General features: G+C 58.1%; 1 protein-coding gene across 1 annotated transcript; it reads right to left on the reverse strand.

Annotated features, from left to right (window-relative positions):
• Positions 1-1990: 1990 nt before the first annotated feature.
• RAB17 (RAB17, member RAS oncogene family) lies at positions 1991-18866 on the reverse strand. Its single transcript, XM_079132296.1, is given in 8 exon segments — positions 1991-2248; positions 2251-2302; positions 2305-2318; positions 2522-2615; positions 5731-5856; positions 6648-6799; positions 13786-13945; positions 18622-18866. Coding segments are annotated over 7 exon segments (849 nt in total). The 5' UTR covers positions 13943-13945; positions 18622-18866; the 3' UTR covers positions 1991-1994.
• Between the last annotated feature and the right edge of the window lie 2302 nt (positions 18867-21168).

The raw sequence follows: 21168 nt of genomic DNA on the forward strand, positions 1-21168 counted from the left end.
CACTGATTTCTTTAGAAGGTTGGGCAAGATGCAGGTGCAGGGCTTCCTGATGCTCCTCAGGAGATTCCAGAGCAGTGCCGAGCCCCACCCGCCCAGTGGGGGAGGGAAAAGGGGGCTGCGTTGCAGACCCATCCACGCCTGGGGGGACCGGGAAAGGATTCCTGATGGGAACCAAAGGGTGCATTTTAAGAAATCCCAGCTCTGCCAGACCAGCAATAGAGGGAACCCGGCAAGAGGATATAGGGCGTCCTGGGGTTTTCCCACTTACTTCCCAGGGCCTCCTGTCAGCGGGCTTGGTCGGCCCTTTAGCAGAGCCCTTTACCCTCAGGTCCACAGTCCGGCCAGCTGCAGGGTTTGCCTTCAGTGGTGCTGGAGTGCCCCCTGGTGGCCACGGGCACCCTTGGCCTCCAGCGCTTCCAGGGTGGTCCTGCCACCCTCTAGAGGCCCCCAGTGCTGCTCAGGCCCCCTGTGGTGGCAGGGACATGAGGACACACTGTCCAATGTCACCAGTAGTCAGCTGACAGCAATCACACAGCACTGTCTTTAGGTTCCCCTGGAGTTGTCTAAACAAGAGTGTTGGTAAAAAGTCAAGGAAACCTTTGTCCTCTGTCTTCCCCGTTTGCTCGCTGGTCATGACAGACAGAGCCTTGCACACTGGTCTGCGCTTGTCCAGTGAGAGCCCTCGAGGAGTTTCTTTAGGGCACGTTGGGAATCACATCAGCACCAGGACACTCTGACCTTTCCCACCTCCCCAGAACAGAAGTGGGTCCTGCAGGGTGTGTGGACTCAGGGTCTCCCTCCAATCACCGCAACCATGCCCGCAGGGCCCTCCCTGGAACCTGTGGTACCAAGTTGTAGGTGAGGTGCTGAGAGGCCCAGGCTGGGCGGGTCTGACTGGGGACATGGGGTGGGGGGGAGCTGCCAGAACCCCAGGAGGGAGAGCTGCTGGAGGGGTCGGGCTCTCCCACCAGGACACAGTCCTTCCAACCCCCCAGGAGCATCCTAGCCAATGCCCGCCTCCCATCAACCCCCTGCCACGTGTGTCTCCCTGGGATGCCCCCACCCTAAGACCAAGGCCCTGGATGGGGTAGTCCTCTCCATGCAAAGCGGACTGAGCAGAGAGCACCCCTCCCCGGCGAGGCTCATTAGGGATGAGAGTTCAGGGTCAGACGGGAGGGGACTGCATCTGTCCCTCCTCAGAGCAGTTGACCGGCAAATGTCACGATACTTAGGCTTCTTACCTGCGTACTGTGGAGGCCAGAGATCAGGTAAAATCACCCGATGCCTCCCCTTTGGAACACCTTTCCCTTGTGCATCAAGTGTCAAGAGGGGTCTAACAGAGAAGTCACCTGGAGTCCACCTCCCCAAACCAGGACAGGCTTCTCCATAAAGCCAAGCAGTCTCAGGGGGCCACACGTCAGGTGTCATCAGAGAGGCACCCCGCCCAGTCACGCCTCCCTCCATGCAGCTCAGGAGCCCCTGGGGTGCCCCGGACATCACAGTCCACCAGGCTGTGCCCAGCTCACCCTTCCAAACACACCCAGAGCCAAATCATTCAAGCGGTTTAATTTTTAGAAAAAAAAGATGCTTCAAGGTCACAACTGACACCTTGGAGTCAAGTCCGACCCTCTGCTCTCCCTGGCAGGACCGTGGCTGCCTACGTCCACCCCAGCCACCTGTCGTGGGCATCCTCCCCAGGGACCAGGCCTGAGAGCAGCCACCTGGGCCATGGCTCATTTCCCCGGTACTGCCACCTCCCGTGGGGCTTGCTCCCCCACCCCACCCAGAACCAGCTGGCCCAGCCCCAGCCAGCAACACAGCCCCAGCCAGATGGAGGTGTCTGTCCACCATCACTGTCGTGGAGTTGTTCTGATCCCTGCGTCCTCTCTGTCTCATGCAAACCTCCATGCCAGGTGACAGAGCAGTCGATGAGGTGACTGGTGGGACCAGGAACAGGTGGGTCTGCCGAGTTGGGCCAGCAGTCCTTCTGAGAGTCATTTGACACTACACCCTCCCTGAGCAATCCCCACCAGCCACGGTAAGTGGCTGTGGTAAAGGGTGCTGACTTCCAGAGCGCCAGCCCTTAGGCACAGTCCAGCACCAGTCGAGAAGGACAGCTGATGGAGAGCCGACTGACAGTGGCTCACTCTGGAGGCTCCCCCAGGCCCGCCATGGACGTCCTCCTGTGGCCCCTGGAGTGGCACTTCTAACGGGCCGCAGCATTTGGCCTGCCGGGCAGGACCCTCCTAAGAACCACGGCTGGGTCCCCCTGAGGGGGCTGTGGCTCTGCCTGACTTCTCTCCGCAGTAGCTCTTGAGCTGTGAAAGACAGAAGGGAGTGTTGGCTGGGGACAGAATCCCCCAGGTCAGCAGAGCCTGCAGGCAGAGCAGCCCAGACTCCACCAGACACCCACCAGAGCCGTGAACCATGGACTCCTTGTCCCTCCTGCTCACCCCCCAACCCCCAGGACATTCTTGGGTCCCAGCTGCCTCATCTGGCCTGTGGGCTGCCACTCACTCACCCACGGCGCAGAAGACCTCGGACACCTGAAGGTTCAGCTTGGCAGAAGTTTCCATGAACAGCAACCTGTTGCTCTCGGCAAACTCCTTCCCTTCCTGAGGGGAAACGAGGGGTTTCTGTGAGGTTTCCGAGGACACCACTGACTTCCAGCACCAACACCCGAGAAGCACCACAGGCCCTTGGAGAACCCTACTTGTGTTCCTTCTGGTCCTGAGCTCTGGCTCTTGGTACCCCTGGAGCAGCCGGCCCAGGACCAAGAGGGAAGGACGCAGGAGGGGAGGGGTGGCGCTGGAGGGGGCTCCTGGAGCCGGACAGGGAAGGAACCTCCCGTGGCCGTGGCCGTCCAGCAGGCAGAGGCGAGGGAGGAGCGGGGGGCAGAGCAGGACTTCTGCTCCCTGCCAGGGTCAGGCTAAGTGGAGAAATCAGAGCAGAGACACATGTGACCAGGAAGGAGAGGCCAGGGCCCTGCCCAGGAGTCAGGGTCGCCTAGGAGTGGGGTCTCCCCTGCCCACTCTCCCCAAGCCTCCTGGCCTCTCTCCCAACAAGAGAAGCTCCTGGTTGCCTTAGGAGGGGCCAGCAGGGGACGTCCCCATACCATCTCACATTGAGCTGGCAGCCCAGGTCTCTGCCAACTGGGCTTGCCCGGCCACAGCCCTGGGGCAGTTCTGCATCCCCTCCACTTGGCTTCTCAGCCAGGTTGAGTCTCTGAACCTGCCTTCTCCTCCCTCCCCACGCGGTAACTTCACGGGGCTGCCAAACTCACCAGCCTGGCCCAGTGGGCAGCTTTGCCTGCCACCCCCGCCTCATCCTCGGCTGAGTTGGCAGAGGGGCTCCAGCTTGGGTGACCCCCAAGGCTCTGACTGATGCCACCTCCCCTTGCTCCTCTACCTTCTCCCAAATTCCCTGGAATCTTCTTCCTGCTTCCCTGTTCCCTGTCACCACCACAGAGCCAGGTCCCACTCATCAGAGCCCTGCGTCAGCCCACCCCTACCAGTTGGTCCCCTGAGGCCTTTGGGGTAAAGTCCATGGTCTTCTCCCCTTGGCCATGAGCACACCCAACACCTGGATGCTGGTTTCTAAATGAATTCCCCAAAATTGAGAACCAGGCCCCTCTGCGAATGGCCAATTCCAGGACATACAATGAGCCAGAAAGTTCGGAAGAGCTCACAGTGACAGGGACATTCACAGGTGGGAGGGACACAGAGGTCAGCTCCAAGGACCCTCAGTGGCCAGATCTGGGAGCAGCTGCTCCTGCCAACAACAGGACATCAGTGGGAAAAGGAGTGGGCTGCGTAAGAGCTGCAGCGTAGTGAGCAGGCGTGACGGTCCTGCCGTCATGCAAGATGTTGGCGTTTGCAGAAGCACGTGGAACGTCTATGCTCTCTTTGCGATGGCAGAATCATTTGAAAGTGACAGTTCAGGGCTGGGGATGCAGCTCAGTGGTACTAGCTTGCCTAGAGTAACAGCCTGGGGTGCCGCCTCCCAGGACCCTGCCTGCTCCCACCTGCCCAGGCCCTTTGGGGTCGCAAGAGCATCTTCAGCTGTGCCCTGAGCGCCCTCCCTCTGAGCAGTTGCCTTTGTCTCTAGAGCCCATGGCACAGGGAGACCCAGAGCTGGTGCATGGCCCAGGCCCCAGTGGACACTCCCGGGGATCCACACCACCGCATGTCTGGGCCATAGGCAAGTCTGGCACTGCCCACAGCAGAGAGGCTGGGAAAGCTGAGGCAGCAATGCCCCCCAGCTGGACAGAGCAGAACTAAGCCTCGGGTCTCTCTGCCTGACTCTGCTCTCCCAGCTGGCCCTGGCTGCCTCCAGGGCCCCCCCCCTGAGTCACCACCAGGTCCTATTCCTGTCACAATCCTCTAGGGACCCACTGCTGCCTCTAGACCAACGCTGCCGTGGCTAATGCCCCGCGTCAGGGGCTCTGTTCTCTAGCCCAGAGGGCCTTCTCGGCAGGACCCTTCCCTTTCCTGCCACCCATGCCCCCACGCCTGCCTCCCGCACCGCCCCTCCTCCTCTGCCTAGCCTGAGGAAAGCCTGTCCTGAAACCCAGCCCACTCCCACACCAATGCGCACACGCTGCTGTACGCACGTGAGCACATGCACCCCCACATCAGTGTCCTCCCACACACGCCGAGTGGCACCCCAATATCCATGTGGACAGGTTCCAGGACCCCTGAAGACACCAATGCCCTGTTGCCCAAGGCCCTTCTGTAACACGGTGCCGTGTGCATAGACCTGCTCTTGCGCACTTTAAACCATCTCTAGATCACCACCATGCTAACGCAATGGAAGTGCTGTCAAAATAGTTGTTGTGCTGCGTTATTTAGGGACAAAGGATGAGAAAACCGCCTGTACACATTTAGTACACACACAATTTCTTTTAGATCCATGGCTGGTGAGGCTGCAGATGTGAACTCAGGCACAGAGGGCTGACTCCTGCACACAGGTGCCCACACACACCTGCACGCCACAGACCACCTCGATGCACACACACCCCCTACACACGCTCGCAACGCGCCCACGCTGCCCACACGGCTGCAGGCACGAGGCCACGGCAGCCTTGCCTCCTTGCACGTCACCCCTGTCTCTTCAGCGTTTACTCTGCTGCATGTCATCTCATAGAAAAACTGCAACTTTTTGAAGTTTCTGTCCCTTGCACAGTTCCAACCAAAGAAGCTTGGATTTGATCATTTGACCCTCTTCAATAAGATGTCAAAAACAAAACCCACGTCTCCCAAGGAGGCAGGAAGGCACCAGGCAACCAGCCAGGACTTGAGGCTGGAGGGGAGGCCCCATGCCCCAGCCAGGGACTCTGGGCCAGCTCCCGGGAGGGCCTGGGCAGGGTCCCGGCTCTCCACAGGTGAGCCAGCTGCGCCCTCCAGAAGGACCAGACATCTATGGTCAAAAGGGACACTAAGGTGGAAAGTAGGGGGGGCACAGGAGTGCACAGGTGTGCGTGTGCATGTACATGCGTGCAAGGATGGGTGTGTGGGGTGCAAGCATGGGTGTGAGTAGCAGTGTGCCTGCATGTTTGGACCTGTGTGTGAGTGTGGGGTGTGTGTGCAAGTGCAAGCGTGTGGGTGTGTGCACGGCATGCCTTGGGGTATGGTGTGGGTGTGCACGTGTGAGCCTGTGGGTGGCAACCCAGGTCTGCGGGTGGGGCTTCACACACACACACACACACACACACACTGGGTCGAACAGCACCTGGAAGGTCACCTCCCGCTGTGCACTGAGGTCCGTCTTGTTGCCGACCAGCATCACCACGACCTCCCCTGGGTGCAGCTCCTTCTCCAGGTCTGCCAGCCACTGCTGGGCCTTGTGGAAGGAATCCTAGGAAGAGAGAAACGCTTCGGGATCTGCAGTGGTCTCCAGCTCCAGGAAAGTGGGCGGCCTGGCAAGGGTTGGGGGAATATCTCAGGACACCATGGGAGCCCAGGCCCACGGGGCTTCTCGTTCCTTTGGGAGGGTGGCCTGCCTGCTCCCACCCTGGCTGGTCTCTGCAGCCAGGCAGCCGGCTGCAGGAGCCCAGGAGGAGGGACCACAGGGTGCTTGAGCCAGGAGCCTGCATCCTAGGACCATTTTGTGCAGGAAAGCTGGGGGAAGTGGTCACCACCCCACACCCCGCTCCTAACTGCAGTACCCCAAAGACCAAGGAAGAGGTTTCCATCCTCCCTGCAGCCTTTCCATCCCAAGGCTGCTGAGGACCTGCTTTCCACAGGCCTGGGCCACGCTGCGTGGCCCGCCCTCCTGCATCCCACCCTGCGCACTCCCCCAGGCCACTGCCACTCCCTCACCCCCGCATGGCTGGTCCCTGCCTCCCAGGGCGGGCCTGCAGCCCCGTGAGGTCGGCCCCTCCCTCCCAGTGCGCGGGTGCGCAGGGGGTTGTCTGGAACAGCCCCGCCATCTCCCCCCACTCCAGGACTAGTGAGGGTGGAGGCCGTGCCCTGGGTGGGGCCTGCTGGGCCAATCATGGAGGGCAGAGCCCAAGCACAGAGGTGGGGTAGTCAGGTGACCAGGGCGCACCACAGAGGGTGGCACAGCACAGGACGCAGACGGCTGCACCACCTGGGAGAAGAGGGCGGACCCCTGGAGAAGCGGGGCCACCTGGAGGGCAGCCCTACCTTCCTGGTGATATCGTACACCAGCAGAGCGGCGCTGGCGCCCCTGAAGTAGAGGTGGCAGACGCTGCGGTACTTCTCCTGGCCAGCCGTGTCCCAGATCTCCAGCTTCAGAGACGAGGCTCCTAAATCCACCACCTTTGTGAAGAAGGCACCTGAACAGGGCGGCGGGAGTTCGCTGAGAGGAGGAGGCGCGTCCTGCTGGGAAGAGGTCTCCACGACCGAGAGGCCCACGCAGCCCGGGCTTCCAGCCACAAGCGGGGCTCGGGGACCTGCAGCCCTGTCCTCTAGCCACTCTGCTCCCCAGCCCGTCCTGCAGGGAGGCCCTCGGATCCACCAGCAGCCGACCTCGCCCACCTTCCTGTCACCCCTGCATGCCAGCCCCGCTCCTCGGCAGCTCCCACTTGGTAGCCTTCCACTTCACCTAGAAAGCCCCCCACTGTCTGCAGAGGCGCCCAGCGACCGTCCTCAGGGCAGCGAGGGATGTTCCGCTGCAGCCTTCCGCCTTCTCCGCTGCCCCAGGAAGAGTGAGGCCGGGGGCAGGACTGTCGTAGGCGTGCACCTACTAAATCACTCCGCCATGTCTACCGTGAGCACTGGAGCATGCTGGGCCATCCCCGCTCATTTGAGATTTTTTCCCTAAGCTTTCCAAAGTGATGTGTTTTAAACTCATCGTTTAATAGCAGCAAAATGGTTTGTGCCGTCGTGTGTGGCTCAAAGGGGGAATCAGAGGGCAAGAGTTCAGGAGGGGAAGGTGTCAGGGCGTGAAGGGGTCAGCAGGGACCAACTGGCTCCTACCAGCACGCTGCCCTGCCCACCCAGACCCAGGGTAGGTTTGGGGCCTGTTGGAGAGATTCTAGCTAAATTTGAATCTAGATTTAGATTCAAAACTAAAACTTCCACTCCCAGGACACTGCATGACTGTCCTGGGGCTGCAGTAACAAATGGCCACAAACTGGGGGACTTTAAACAATGGAAATGTATTCTTTCAGTTCTGGGGGACAGGGGCTGCTCCTTCTGGGGGCTTTGAGGCTGAAACCGTTCCTGCCTCTCTCCACAGTAGGGGAGGCCAGCACCCCTCAGTGCTCCTTGGCTTGTAGACACCTCACCCCAACCTCAGTCTCCATCTGCACATGGCCTTCCTCTCTGTGTCCCTGTGTCCCCTCCTCTATTTACAAGGACACCAGGCACTGGACTTGGGAACATCCTAAGTCCAGGATGAGCTCATCTCAACTCATTATGTCTGCAAAGACCCTAAAGTCACACTCACAGGCTCTGGGGTTAGGACCTAGCAATATCTCTGGGGGACACAGCTCCACCACAGACAGAGCTCAGGGCTGAACAGAGAACTCCAGCATGGAGCAGGAAGATCCTGATTCTCTCCAGGAGAATGGAGTTGGTCTGGGTCCTCGACAGAGGTAGCTATAAGCTATTCTGCCCATGCATCCAGCATTTTCCTGCAGGGCGTGGACTCAAGGTCAGACTAACGTGCTCAGTCCACACAGCGGCCCTGTCTGGACGGTCGGATTAGTGGCTGTAGCTCACACAGGCCCCTGTCAAGCCCAAACATGAACCACCCAGCACAGTAGGCTCCCTAGATGCAGGCCATCTGTGGGCCCTGGGCAGGGTCCACAGTGTGGACTTAGGTAACTTGCTTAAACTCCCAGGGTCTCAGTTTCCTCTTCTCTAAGGCCAGCAAATGGTACCCACTACCCAGGGGGCTATAGAACTGCATGAGAAGACCGGCAGCAGTGTTTCTGGTGCGCCAACTTCGACGTCCTCTTCCCGCCTGCTTGGCGGCCCCTGGAGTCACTGCCCGCACCCTGGGCTGTCTGCCCTACCATTGCAGATCACATGTCTGACTTTGAATCCAGGCTTCACAGCCAAGCAGCATGTGGACAAAGCTCAGATTCAGTCTTCCACTTACCAACCTTAGTCTCTCACCTTTCTCTTTTCCACTTCAAAAATGGTGGCCAACATTTGAGTTCAGATCGATGCAAAAACCCAATAAACTCACAAGAAGCGCAGGGTACGTAGTCCAAGCAACAGGCGCCAGAGTCAGTGCTGGCTGTTCACTGACAGAACCACACCTTCCCTGGAGAGGGGAGGGACCTGCCGCCCTGCCAGCACACACAGCCCTCCACACAGCGGCCAGGCACCAGCCAAGGTGCTGAGGAGAAAGAGTACTTGCAAGGTGGCCGAGCACGGAGGGGACACCCAGTCTCGAATCTGCCTCCTGAGCATAGCTTTGGGCCTGTCTGCGGGATCCAGGGGGCGACGGAAGGTGTGGAGAAAGGAGGTCGGAGGGGCAGCACCGTCTGCACGTGTGCCATCCAGCTCCGGGGCTCTTCCTGGATGCGTTTTCTGAACATGGTGGTATCACCATGAATGAAGGTAGAGCTTGGGGCCTCCTCACATGGAGAGGTCCCTGTCAGACCCACGTGAGGCCCACATGAGGAGTCGGTGTTTTTGACAAGAGTCACCTGGGAGTCCTGAGAAGTAACCAAGGCGTCCTTATCGTCACGGTCCCCGTGTCCGGGGGTGCTCTGTGGCAAAGCTAGTGGGAGCCTCAAGAGATCATGTGACCTCCCAACCAGTGACTTGAGGGAAAGTCCACTTAGGAAGCCACCCAAGCAAGAAGCTATGGGGCTTAATTAGGTTCTCTCTCAGCTTCAGAGGCCTGTCCGGTGGGTCTTGTGCAGGTTTCTGAGGCAACCTGGGCCCGCGGCAGCTGGCTCCAGCCCGGGAGAGAGCACACAAGTACCACCTTCTACTTTCAAAACGCCACCGACCCTATTTCCTACACCTTTGCAACTACAGCCAAATGTGATCGATAGACACATTCCACACAGAGCAGCAGGGTAGGCCTGTGATCCCAGCTACCTGGGAGTCTGCAACCGGAGGATCACAAGTTCAAGGCCAGCCTGGGCAACTTAGTCAGACACTGTCTCAAAATAAAGTAAAAAGGACTGGGGGTGTCGCTCGGGGCAGACCACTGGCCTAACCTGTGAGGGGACCTGGGTTGAGTCCCCAGCACCACAAAAATAAACAAGTAAATTTCTAAGAAATCCAGACACTCTTGGAGATTTTACCCAAAATGATATTGGCAATAAGTGGGGCCAGATGGGGCCAAGAGCCAGAGATTTATATAGTTTCTAGAATACACTGGTCCAGATAGCACAACGGCCTGGTGTTGATGAACTACTGTGTGAGCTGGCGGCCCCTGGCGCTGTCCTATCCCGGCCCACTGAGGCACAGCAGTTTCCTCCTCCTCGGCCTGCTTCCCAAAGCCCCAGTGGACACGGAACAAGAGAACAGGAACTCAGAGTGTAGCAGAGGGGGTGCCCTGATGCGTGCTCCTTTGCACCGACTGGGCTGCACCTGCACTGTGTTACCTTTTCAGAATCCACTCATTTGAACCCTCTCTGTAGCACTCACCATTCAGTAAAAATGACAACCTGCGGAGAGGCTGGAGCATGAAATGCACACACACAGGGGTCCAAGGACATCGGCAGAGTTCTGAGTTTCACAGGGAAGTGCGCTGGTCATGTCCCATGTGCTCTGCACCAGTTTGTCACTGTCCCCTTGGTGTATAAAGCCCTGCAGGCCCTGGGGGAGCTTGGGCTTGCATGCACAACACAGGGCGTGACCAGGACGGCCCCACAGCGCAGGGAAATGGGCCAGCACATGCTGCCTGGGGCCAATGGGACGGGGGAGGGGTGATCCCTGGGGAGCCCTGGGTGGTGGCAGCCTGTCCTGGCCAGTGGCTACTCCTGCCCAGGGTGTGCTGTCCCCTCCATCAGGCACCCTCTGCAGAAGGACTGACCCTCTGGGTGGCAGGAGTTAAAAGGTGGCCCCTGGGAGACCTGCTGGCTCTGCTCCTGTGGATGGCCCTTGGGCGTCTCAGCTTGGGGACTCGGCTAGTCTTTGCATCTTCTCCTGCTTCCTTGGGGTGGCCACATCTTCCCCAGAGGTGACCAGGGAACTCTGTCCTGGAGCCCTGCTGGTACCCACCCCCAGTGGGGCCCTGCAGAGCCACACCCTGAGGGACCCCATCTCCCAGAGGACCCCAGAGCTGGCCCTGCCCGGAAGTGGCTCCCTCTGAGACACCAAGGGTCCTGGCCCCATCCTTGCTCCGGGAACGAGGATAGCACAGGTCAGGACCCACGGTCCCCAGAGACACACCACCGGCTCTACAGCCCTCACCCTCCCTGACGAAAGCCACACATGAACAAAGAAACGGAGTGTCACCTCAGGACTCTGCACAGCAGGGGCCCCTCCCCAAGCAAAGGGAGATACATCATTCCACCTCCTCACCGAGAACCCAGGAAATCCACTGCCAATAAAATAGCAAGAATAGCATCATACCTAACACAGCGATGCAAAACAACACACAATAATGGCCCAAAGAACAGATGACACCACACTTGCTTACATTGTAGTGTGACAGTTACAATGTCATGATTCCCAAAGACAGCCACAGCTGTGGAGGTGCCGACCCGGAGTCTGAAGCCTGTGGGGCTCGCCTCACACAGACACTAGGACAGAATGAGCACTGTTCCCACAGGACCCGCGTCTGATGCTGGGGCACCACTGGCTAGGTGAACCGAGGACGCCATGCTTAGCGAGCAGGGTGGCTGCAGCGCTAACCTACCCTGGATGTCCTCTGCCTCCCTCCTACTCATTGTCTGCAGGGACCACTGTGGGGACAAAGGCCACAGCATCGTGGGCAGAGTCCTGACCAGAAAAGGGGGTCTTCCCTCTGCAGAAACAAGCCCAGGCCTGAGGGAGGGGACAGGCCATGGAAGATGGCCTCAGGGGCCAGAGAGGACACCAGAAGTACGAGGGGACCTAGGTCTGCCCTTCCAGCACAGGCCTGGACCTTGAGCCAGGACCTCTCCATGGGCCCAGCTCCTGTCCACCCTCCTGACCCTGGATGTCCCCCTAAAGACAGGCGAGCGAGGGACAGTGAGGACGAGCTGAGGCAGATGCCTGGCCCCTGGCCTGCTGCAAGGGAAGGAGCCCGAGAGCAGGGTGGCAAGCTGAAGGCAAAACCAGAACCTGGTGGGGTGAGACCACTAAACGCCACGGCCAGAGACCGCCGCCTGGGAGGGGTCAGTGAGACCGCCACCTGGGGAGGGGCCGGTGAGACTGCCGCCTGGGTGGGGTCGGGCCGCTCCCTCTCAGCCTTTCTCCAGGAAGCCTAGTTAGCCAAGGGCACCACCTTGTGCTTGTCAACAACTGCCCTAGGGGTCTGCCCACTCCCTCCTGAGATGTGCCAGCTGCCCGTGAAGAGCCCTTTCTTCCTCCCCGTTTCTGTGAGCAGCTTCACATTAGAGACTGTGCACGGGACTTCAGATTGGGAATTTTTTTAAAGAAGACAAAAGTCCCAATGATAGGATGGGTCTAAGATGAGGCCGACCAGCCTGTAAATGTTGTGAGAAACTGGATCAAGGCTCAGAATTTGGAGTTGTTTTCCTCTGGGCCACCAGCGTGAGATAAACTCAGGAGCTCTCCTCCTCCGCTCACTGCTTCTCCACCGGCCAGTCTGGCTCCTGCAACACAGGGCCTCACCCACTGCGGGGCTCTGCTCCCTCCTCTGTCAAGTGCAGGTGCCTGGCCCCACCCCCAGGCTCAGGGAGCAGCACTTGCCGGACCCACCCCACCCTGCTGCTGATCCACGTGCACTTCTCAGGGGATCTCCAGAACCCCCCTCCACCCCCAGCATGTCACTGCCCTGCCTGTGTCCATGGGGCCCTGCTGCCTCCAGGGCACTGACCCTGCAGACTCTGCTAGGGCAGGTCACAAACCCTGTCATCAGCACTGCAGCGGGTACTGTGGCCACAAGGTCACCACTGCGACTGCCAAGTGCTGCAGCTACGTGAGGGTGAACAAAGGAAGACCATCGTTCCGGAGCACGTGTGACCAGCAAGCACAGCTGTTCCCACTCTAAAAGCAGACTGGGGCCGTCTGGCCAGGAGCCAGTCTGCAGATCTCTGAATTAGAGTGACCTCCAACCCCAGAACCTGGTCCCTGCTTCCTCTCTCCACAGCATGTCCCGAGTCACCCAGGGACATGGCCCTCACCATCCGGGTTTCGTCCTGTAGCCTCTGACACTCAGGCTTCGCTCAGTGCTTAGCTGTATTTTGAGAAGAAGCCACGCCCAGCATCTTGGGCGAATGGAGTGGATTCTCCTGCTCATGGCCCAGGTGGGCCCCTCACGGTCTTCCCAACTCCCTTTGGAGCAGCCCCTTGCTGGTCACTTCCCACCCTTCTCCCCACTGGCCCTGGGGCCTCCAGGAGCCACCCTCCAGGGAGAAGGAAGGACGCCCTGTTTGCAGCGCGCTGTGCTGCATTCTGTAGCCAGTTTCTCTGTTTGGTACGTCTTTTCATCTTGCTATGGAACCCTCCATGCCCGATGCAGGCCAGGAACCGAGTCCGTGCTCAGACCCTTGTCAAGGAAGTGAACAAACATGAGAGAAGCCAGCTGCTTACCTGCGGCAGAGTGCCAGTCTAAACAGAAGTTCTGCTTCCGAGCATGCTGTCCCCCACTCCCAGGCTCCATATTTCAGGTGGGAACCAGGTGTGGCAGCCAGGCAGGATGTCCCCAGAGGACATGAAGGGCCAAAAGCCTGCAGATGCTCTGAGACACTCAGCTCTGAGAACTGTGAAGTGCCTCCTTAAGAAGCACAGGGAGACGGTCTTCCCTCCCTGTCCCCCGTCATTGCTTGCTGCCCCTCCCCAATCCAGGCCAGGCTAGAAAACCAAGTACAGGCAGAAAGGGAGCCTCTCTTGAGAAAAATTAACAAGGAGCAGGGTTCGCAGGCCGGTTGGGTAGCTCAGTGGGCAGAGCCAGGCAAGTGCTTCTCTGAGTCACCTTTCACCAGACTATCCCTTGCACCACCCAGGGCCAGAGAACTGACCCTGAATCTCCACCCTCTGCAGACCCCAGCTGGGCTGGCACCTGAGCAGGCATGGACATGTACCTGCCCTGCTAGATTCTGTTCTGCTTGCCTCAACCACCACCACCCCGCACCCCTGCACATGCTGGGTGCATGCAGCTGGGGACTCCAGAACTGTGGGGTTCCAGGGTGCCCACCCCATCTGCCCATGTGGGCTTCCCGCTCTGCCCTGCACTCACATCCCACAGTTGGCAGGACACTCTTGAAGTCGTCCTTCACGTACCGGAGCACCAAGCTGGACTTGCCCACGGAACCGCTTCCCAGGAGGACGAGCTTAGAGACGCAGGGCTGGCCAGGGGCAGGCCTGGGCACGGGGAGTCCATCCATGTGAGCCATGCCCTGAAAGAGCCATGACTGAGTCAGGCTGGGTGTCTGAGGCCAGGTTGTGTCAGCGGCTGTCCCTGGCTGCTTCCGGGTGGAGCACAGGTGCTTGAGCAGAGCCCAGTCGGAGGCACCCTGGACTGGCCCCTGCCCGCTCTGCACCCAGCCCCCATCTCCCCGCCTGGAAGCTGGCAAGCAGGATCCATCTGGTATCTGCTGTGAGGAGCAAAAGGAGCTGAGCCTGGAGGCCCACAGATGAAGGGACAGAGCTGGACAGCAAAGACCCTACTCCAGCTACCGCTGCCACACTTCACTGTTCCAAAGCGGCTCCCTGGAAAGTGCTCTCCCCGGGGCCTGGCATGTTCCAGTCTTCCTGTTGTCTCCAGAACCTCACACCCAGCGCCAGGCCCTGCAGGAAACCCGCTCCCCGGCCAGGCAGGTGCAGGTGATCCTGCACACTTGTCAACTGTAGAAACTTGCGCCCACACGCCACAGCGGAGAAAGGCCAGGGACCAGGGACCCAGCACCTACTCCTGCAGTAATCAGATCTGGCCAATCTTGCCATCCGTGCGGCCAAACCTCCTGGCCAGGCTAAAGCAGACCTCGTGGAGAAGTGGAGCCCCTTTCCTTAGCGGTCACTGCTGAGGAAGCGGCTGTCCTATAGTGTTCCCACCCAGGTTTCCCGATGGCACCCGTGTGGTCATTGAGCACCTTCCTGTGGGTCCTGCATGGTGAGATTGGATCAGGCACACGCTACTTCTTGGTAAGAATGCTTCATGAGTGTGCTGAGCACGTCTGCTTATCTTTCTGCAATGTGTCCCCAAGGGGCTACAAGATGGTGACATTTGAATGTCACCCCTGTTTCTGATCTGGGCCACTTCTAGGAAGAGAGAACTCCCCAATCAATGTCTGCACCCATCATGGGACAGCTGGGCCTGTCTGTGACCTCTTTCCCGCCATGACCTCAGTGGGAAAGGCTGGGTGTGAGAGGCCACAGGAGGGAAGGAACAGAGCTGGGAGGAAAGGCCCAAGGCCTGAATCCCAGAGAGCCTGGTCAGTGAAGGAGCCTGGGGGAAGGGCAAGGGCCCTCTCCCTGGGGAAAGGGCTCCGCACACAGAAGGGGGTGAATGGCCAGCATGCCTGAGCCCATCTCAGCGGGGAACCTCATGAGATTCCCATGCACTGCATTGCTAACTTCAGAGAAGAATCAGAAATAAAAACTAATTGTTTAAGCTCTTCATTCATGTTAAAAAAAAAAAAAAAAAAGCTACCTAGGTGATCCCAGTATGTAACCAAGGCTGAGAACCTCTAGGATTTTGTCTGTTTTCTTCAGGGCTGGTAATAGTATAGTAGGTGCTCAATAAACACCTAAGGGATGGCTGGAAGAGGGACAAAGTGGAACGCAGAGGAAGAGTGTGTTACCCAGCACCTGTATTTTGAAATGTTTGCCTGAACTGAGGACCGTTGCTTGGGGCCTATGGGAGAACAAGAGTGGCAAGGGAGGGCAGGACCAGGTCTGCCCAAGGAAGACAGCAGCCCAGCCCTGGCTGGCCACCCTGGAATGTCCTCATTTTTCAGACCCACAGCAGCCCAGTAAGGGTCCTGGAAAGGCCCACTCCCCTTGCCAGCGCCCACCGATGCAGGCTCAAAGCAGTTCCCTCCTCAGATGTCTGAGACTCTAGAGACTCGACTCTAATTCAAAAGTCAAATCCACACCATGAACAAGCGGGAAAGCACCTCTGAAATCAGTCAGCCTCAGGAACACAACGCCGCGTCCTGGCAAGCCACCCCTGCCAGCCAAAGCGCAGACCAGAGTCCAGAACGCTGATAAGACCAGGAAAGATAAGAAGGCCTCAAAGTGCAGATGCCGCCGGGGATCATCCAGCAACCCCAGTCAAACACACCTGGGATTTTGCCTCCGTAAGGTCCTGGGTCTACTTGCCTCTTGCTCAGGGTGGAGTAAACCTCTCTTTGGCAGCAGCCTCCTCTGATCCCACAGCTGCCATCCACATGTGTCCGCCCCAGGAGTAATGGTCAGCGGGACAGACCAGCGCATCTGCCACTGTGGAGCCTGCTCTTGCCTGCTCTGTTCTTGACTGGAATGGTCTGGGTTTGACTGTATATTAATTATAAGTGACTTCTCTCTCCCTGGGCTATACTGCTAATAAGGGCAAGCACTGCGTTCACTGAATGTATCGTAGGTGTTCGGGAAATGCCTCCTGAATGAGGGATTGGCAAGAAGCTGTACCTGGACACACGGGCTGTTTCTGCCCTGTGGCTTCTGTGAGAGTCGCACCTGGAGCTTGTCACGGAGTGCCTGGGGCACCTGCAGAAGGAAGAGGAAGAGGCCGCAGCGGCGCTGCAGGAGCTTCCTTGGGCCACTTGCAGGCCACCCTGCACACAGCACTCAGATGAGGCTGCGGGGTAGAGCCCGAGGCCCTCGCCCTGGAGGAGCTGGGCAGCCTTGCTCTGAGCCCCCTGGCGGTCTGCACCGGCCTAGGAGGCTGAGCAGGAAGCTGTGGACCCGCGTGACCCCACCCTGGGGTCAGCAGCTTTCCCAAGACAACAGCACAGAGAGCAGTGCCCAGTGCCTGCGCCTCCTCTGCCCACTAGCTGGCACTCGCATCCTCCAGCCTCCGGTGGAGAACGGCAGTAAGCGCAGCAGCGCCAGCCTGCGGGGGACACCACCTGACTCCCAACCAAGAGAGGTTCAGCCGCGAGTCCACCCGCACTGAGAAGCACCCCGCCTTTTTTTTTCCCCCTATAGTGGACATTGAACCAAGAGACCACTTTTAAGAATGGAATCTTTCAACTTTCCAGCCCCGCCTGGGCTAATCCTTCGGGTTTTTTGTTTGTGTTTTGTTTCATGTGTGTTAACTGGGATTGAACTCAGGGGCTCTCCACCACGGAGCTACATCCTCAATTTTTTAATTTTTATTTTGAGGCAGGGTCTCACTAAGTTGCCCAGGCTGGTCTTGATCTTGAGATCCTCCTGCCTCAGCCTCCTAGATAGCTGGGATTGTGGGTGTCTCGTTGTTGTGGTTTTTTTTTTTTTTTTTTTTTTTTTTTTTTTTGGTACCAGGGACTGAACCCAGGGGCACTTAACCACTGAGCTCCATCCCCAGCACTTTTAATTTTTTATTTTGAGACAGGGTCTCGCTAAGTTGCTGAGGTTGGCTTTGAACTTGTGCTCCTCCTGCCTCAGCCTCCTGAGCCACTGCACCCTGCTTTAATGGTTGTTTCTTGACAGGTGCACAAGAGCCCTGCTGAGGAGAAAGGCACAGGGGTTTACACAGGAAGTCCTAACACACCCGCGGAGCCACTCCCAAGCAGCCAAAGGGGCTCCTCCAGGGGCTCCTGGCTATTATTCCCATAGTAATAAAATCCATCTTAAAATTCAAGAAAATCTTTGGCCCAAACATGTCTGAATGAACCTGGAGAGGTGGCACATGGATGAATGCCCTGCTACTGTGATAGACACCAGCTTCCTATTGCTTGGGTCAAATACATCTCTACATTTAAAAAAAATACTCTTCAATAGGCACAGTGGCACCCACCTATAATCCCAGTGACTCAGGAGGCTGAGGCAGGAGGATCACAAGTTCAAGGCCAGCCTGGACAAACTAACAAGAACCTGTCTCAAAAAAAATAAAAATAAAACAGCTGGGGTGGCAGCTCAGTGGTAGAGTGCCCTTTTCTCGATATATATATTTGGTGCTGGGGATTGAACCCAGCGTGTGCCTGTGCATGTGTGTGTGTCTTTAAATACAAACATATTGTCAATATGTAAAAAAGGAAACTACCATAATCCCACACCCTCAATACCACCACAAAAGGTAATTTCGCCCATTTTATTTCTTTCGCACCTTCAAAGCAAACCAAAAAAAGTCTACATCCTGCCTTTAAAAAAAAAAGACCCCAGAACCTTAAATGTAACACCAAAGGCAGGGGTCCACACAGCCCCCAGGGCTGCTAGGCCAGTGTCCATGGCCACACAGATTCCTACAACCTCTTACTGGATGTTGACTTGACTTAATCTTTTTTCTCTGCAGTAAGCATTTTCAGGGTGATTGTGTGTAAGCGTTTCAACAATAGGAGGTCGGAGCCCTCAGTTCAAAGAGCAAACTGGGAGTCCGGCCTCTGGCCCAGCTCTGCAACTGCCCGAGGCTGTCAGAAGACCCTCTGCGAGTCCACTGGCTGCTGCCTCCCTCTCAAGCACACCTTTCTTCCACCACAGGAGGAAGCAGGAGAGCAACCCTGGCCGGGTCTTCACTTGGGAGGGTCTGGTTAAGGCTGCAGGGGCTGCTCCTGGGGTCCTCCCTCCAGGCTGGAGAAGAACCCGCCGCAGCTGTCTATGCCTCTATTCACTCACGTTCACAACAATGCGACTACTTAATGCAGAAGAGCAAAAGCAAGATACAGGTAAAAAGAGTCCTATGGAGGAACCCTGGCAAGCCCACTGACGTGACTGTCCTGTTGGTCGAGCGCCCTGCCGTGACCACCTCACGCCAGCAGGGCACACTGCAGGCCGTCCCCTGGGATCCTCCAGGACTCCTTCAGGGCCTCCAACCCAGTGAGCCGGACGGGAGCCAAACAGGCACAGCCCTGGCCTGGGACGATGTGCGCCGGGGCATGTCACAGACACGCAACAAGCACGCGCACACAGACCCTCTGCAAAGCAGGCAGAGGCTCACCTGTCCCCAGGTCGTTCACTCCCAGAGCGCGAGAGACCAGCACCAGCAGGTCGGAGGGCCTCACCCGGCTCCGCTTCCTCTCCTCCCTGGCCTGGGGAAAGCTCTGCTTCCCTTTCCGGGGTGGGCTGGGTGGTGGTGTGGCAGGACAGGCGGCTCTGCTCTAAGGGACAGCAGGGCACAGAATAAAGGAGCACCGCAGCCTCGGGCAAGGGGCACCGGTCAGCCCAGCCTCCAGGCCAGGTCCCTTCCCTACCCGAGGCTCCAGGGCAAAGTCCACTCACGGTCATGTGGCCCCTGGGCAGGCCGGAAGTCCCATTCCGGTCCTGCCTTTGCTCCTCCAGCCGCGGCCGTGTTTGAGCGCTGTTCCGGGTCCCGCTTTGGTTTGAACATCCTTCCCGGCTCCTTCCCCAGAGCTCCACTGAGTCACGTTGCCGTGAAACAGCAGCAGCCCAGGAGAAAAGAAAGCTCGTTGGTCAACTTAACTCACTCCTTCTGTAAACAGCTGGCAGCCGGTGGAGCGGCCCGGAGGGGGGGTGAGTTCCAGGGTTCAGATCCTGGGCTCGATGCCCCTGGGGGCAGGAGGTGGCCTCCAAGGGGGCAGGAGGGCAGGGCACAGGAGAGACTGGGGGTGGAATCTCCCGGCTGAGTGGTGATGGAGAGTTTCAGTCTCTGGGTGTGGCTGGGGTGGTGAGTGTGGCCAGAGGGCAAAGAAGATAGAAATTGGTCAGCTGCAAATGTCAAGCCATAAAAAGAGCCTGCGGGAAGCTGGCGCTCTGTGTGCGCTCACCTGGGTCTAGCTGGGGTTCCGCCACACATGCCCTGGGAAGCAACACGGTGGCTCGGGGTCAGGCCCTGCAGGGGGAGCTGCAGCTGGAGGCAGTGGGCCACTCTAGGCTCCTGGTGGCTCTCTCCAGCATCCAGCAGGACCAGTTCTCTGCCAGGCCCTGGGGGTTGGTTCTTCTCCAGGACACCGTGTCCTCCGAGGTGTGACCACCTCCCCAGAGGTGACCAGCACGCCGGCGGGTCTGGCTGCCTTGGAGACTGAGAAGCCCCTGCCTCTAGTCCTCTGTCCTAATCTCCCACCCCAGACTGGTGACCAAAGGATTCTGCTGTCACTCACGAGAGAGGCTAAAATGTACAGATGTGGTTTTCGTTTTTAGCTCTGAGGACAAAGTTACAAGTGAAAGATCTTGACCACTTACTTATATTTATTTCAGGGATGCCGAGGTTGAGCTGGGGCCTCCCACGTACAGGCAAGAGCTCTACACTGAGCCCACCTGCCCAGCGCCTGGCCTTCCTTTGTGTCTGGATTGAGGCAGGGGAACATGGTTAGGCCAGTCAGGAATTGTTACAGTTGCCTCTCTGACCCTGATTCTGGAAGGTCGGCAACCTCTTCAGTTTGCTGATGGGACTTAAGCACGAATGATCCATTTGGATGTTTAGCCTGGTCTGTGCAGGACCTTAGTCCAAAACAGGGCCTTCTTGAAATCTTTATCCAGCAACATGGGTGATCTTCCCCATCATCCTGAAGCAGCCGCCTTCCTGTAGGTGGGGCCACAGACTGAGGGGAAGACCCAAGCACTAGTGTTGTACAGAAATGCAAAGAGACAAAATTGTTAATAGCCAGCTCCTTAGACCCCAAATGGGAGCCATGTGCCTGCAGTCCCACAAAGGCCCGAACGCCAGGCCTCGCCAGGAGCAGAACTTTGGAACCTCCACCCATCCAGACCAGGCGGGGGGCACAGGAAGGGGCTGCCACGCTTCGGCTGGGAAGGGGAAGGAAGGGCCAGGAGGCCGTGTTCCCGGCAGCTGCCAGGCCCTTCACGCATGACTCTGGGGAGGGCAGGTAAGGGGACTTCCAAAGATTTCAGGAAGATCTGGGGAGCCAGGAGCACTCGGGTCAGTGGACCCTCCTACACATGCCACTGGGGAAACTGGAAGCCCCTGGAAAACCCCCGTGGGCATTCCCAAGCTGTCACCAGAGTCCTCGTGATTCCGGGGATCCAATAATCAGGTCCTGCCCCTCACCTTGAAAACCAAACAGGAAAGGTCATGGGGGAGGCTAGAAAGGAACCGCATTGGCTACCCCAGAAGACGAGGGGACCCACATCCTCAGCCTGTCGTCAAGCACCTGACAATGAGTCCAAGGTCTTGTAGAAAAGGGAATGAAGACAAGGGTCCACAGCAAGTGGACATGTCCATCAGAGCTCAGGGTGGGTCAGGCCTGGCCTTGCCAGATTTTAAAAGGTTGCTATTGCCTTGGGGGCGGGGGTAGTTTCAACTCACCACAAGCTGCTTCTTGATCAGACCTGATGTTCCTAGAATCCAAGGTCAGATCAAAGGAGATGGATGCGGAATGGAGGCTTTAGCCACCCACTGGACATTTGTAGGCAAAAGAGAAGGGTCAGTGTCCCTGTCATAAAACTAGTGCAGAGCCCTGGAGAGGCAGGCAGATGCCTCCAGAGAGAGCAAGGAGCAGCCAAGGTCACCCCAGACCAGTGCATGGTGTGCAAGATTGCAGAAGGGACTGGTGGGGACACAGTGGCA

Source organism: Sciurus vulgaris (assembly GCF_902686455.1).
Source record: "Sciurus vulgaris genome assembly, chromosome: 3".
Taxonomy (NCBI): domain Eukaryota; kingdom Metazoa; phylum Chordata; class Mammalia; order Rodentia; family Sciuridae; genus Sciurus; species Sciurus vulgaris.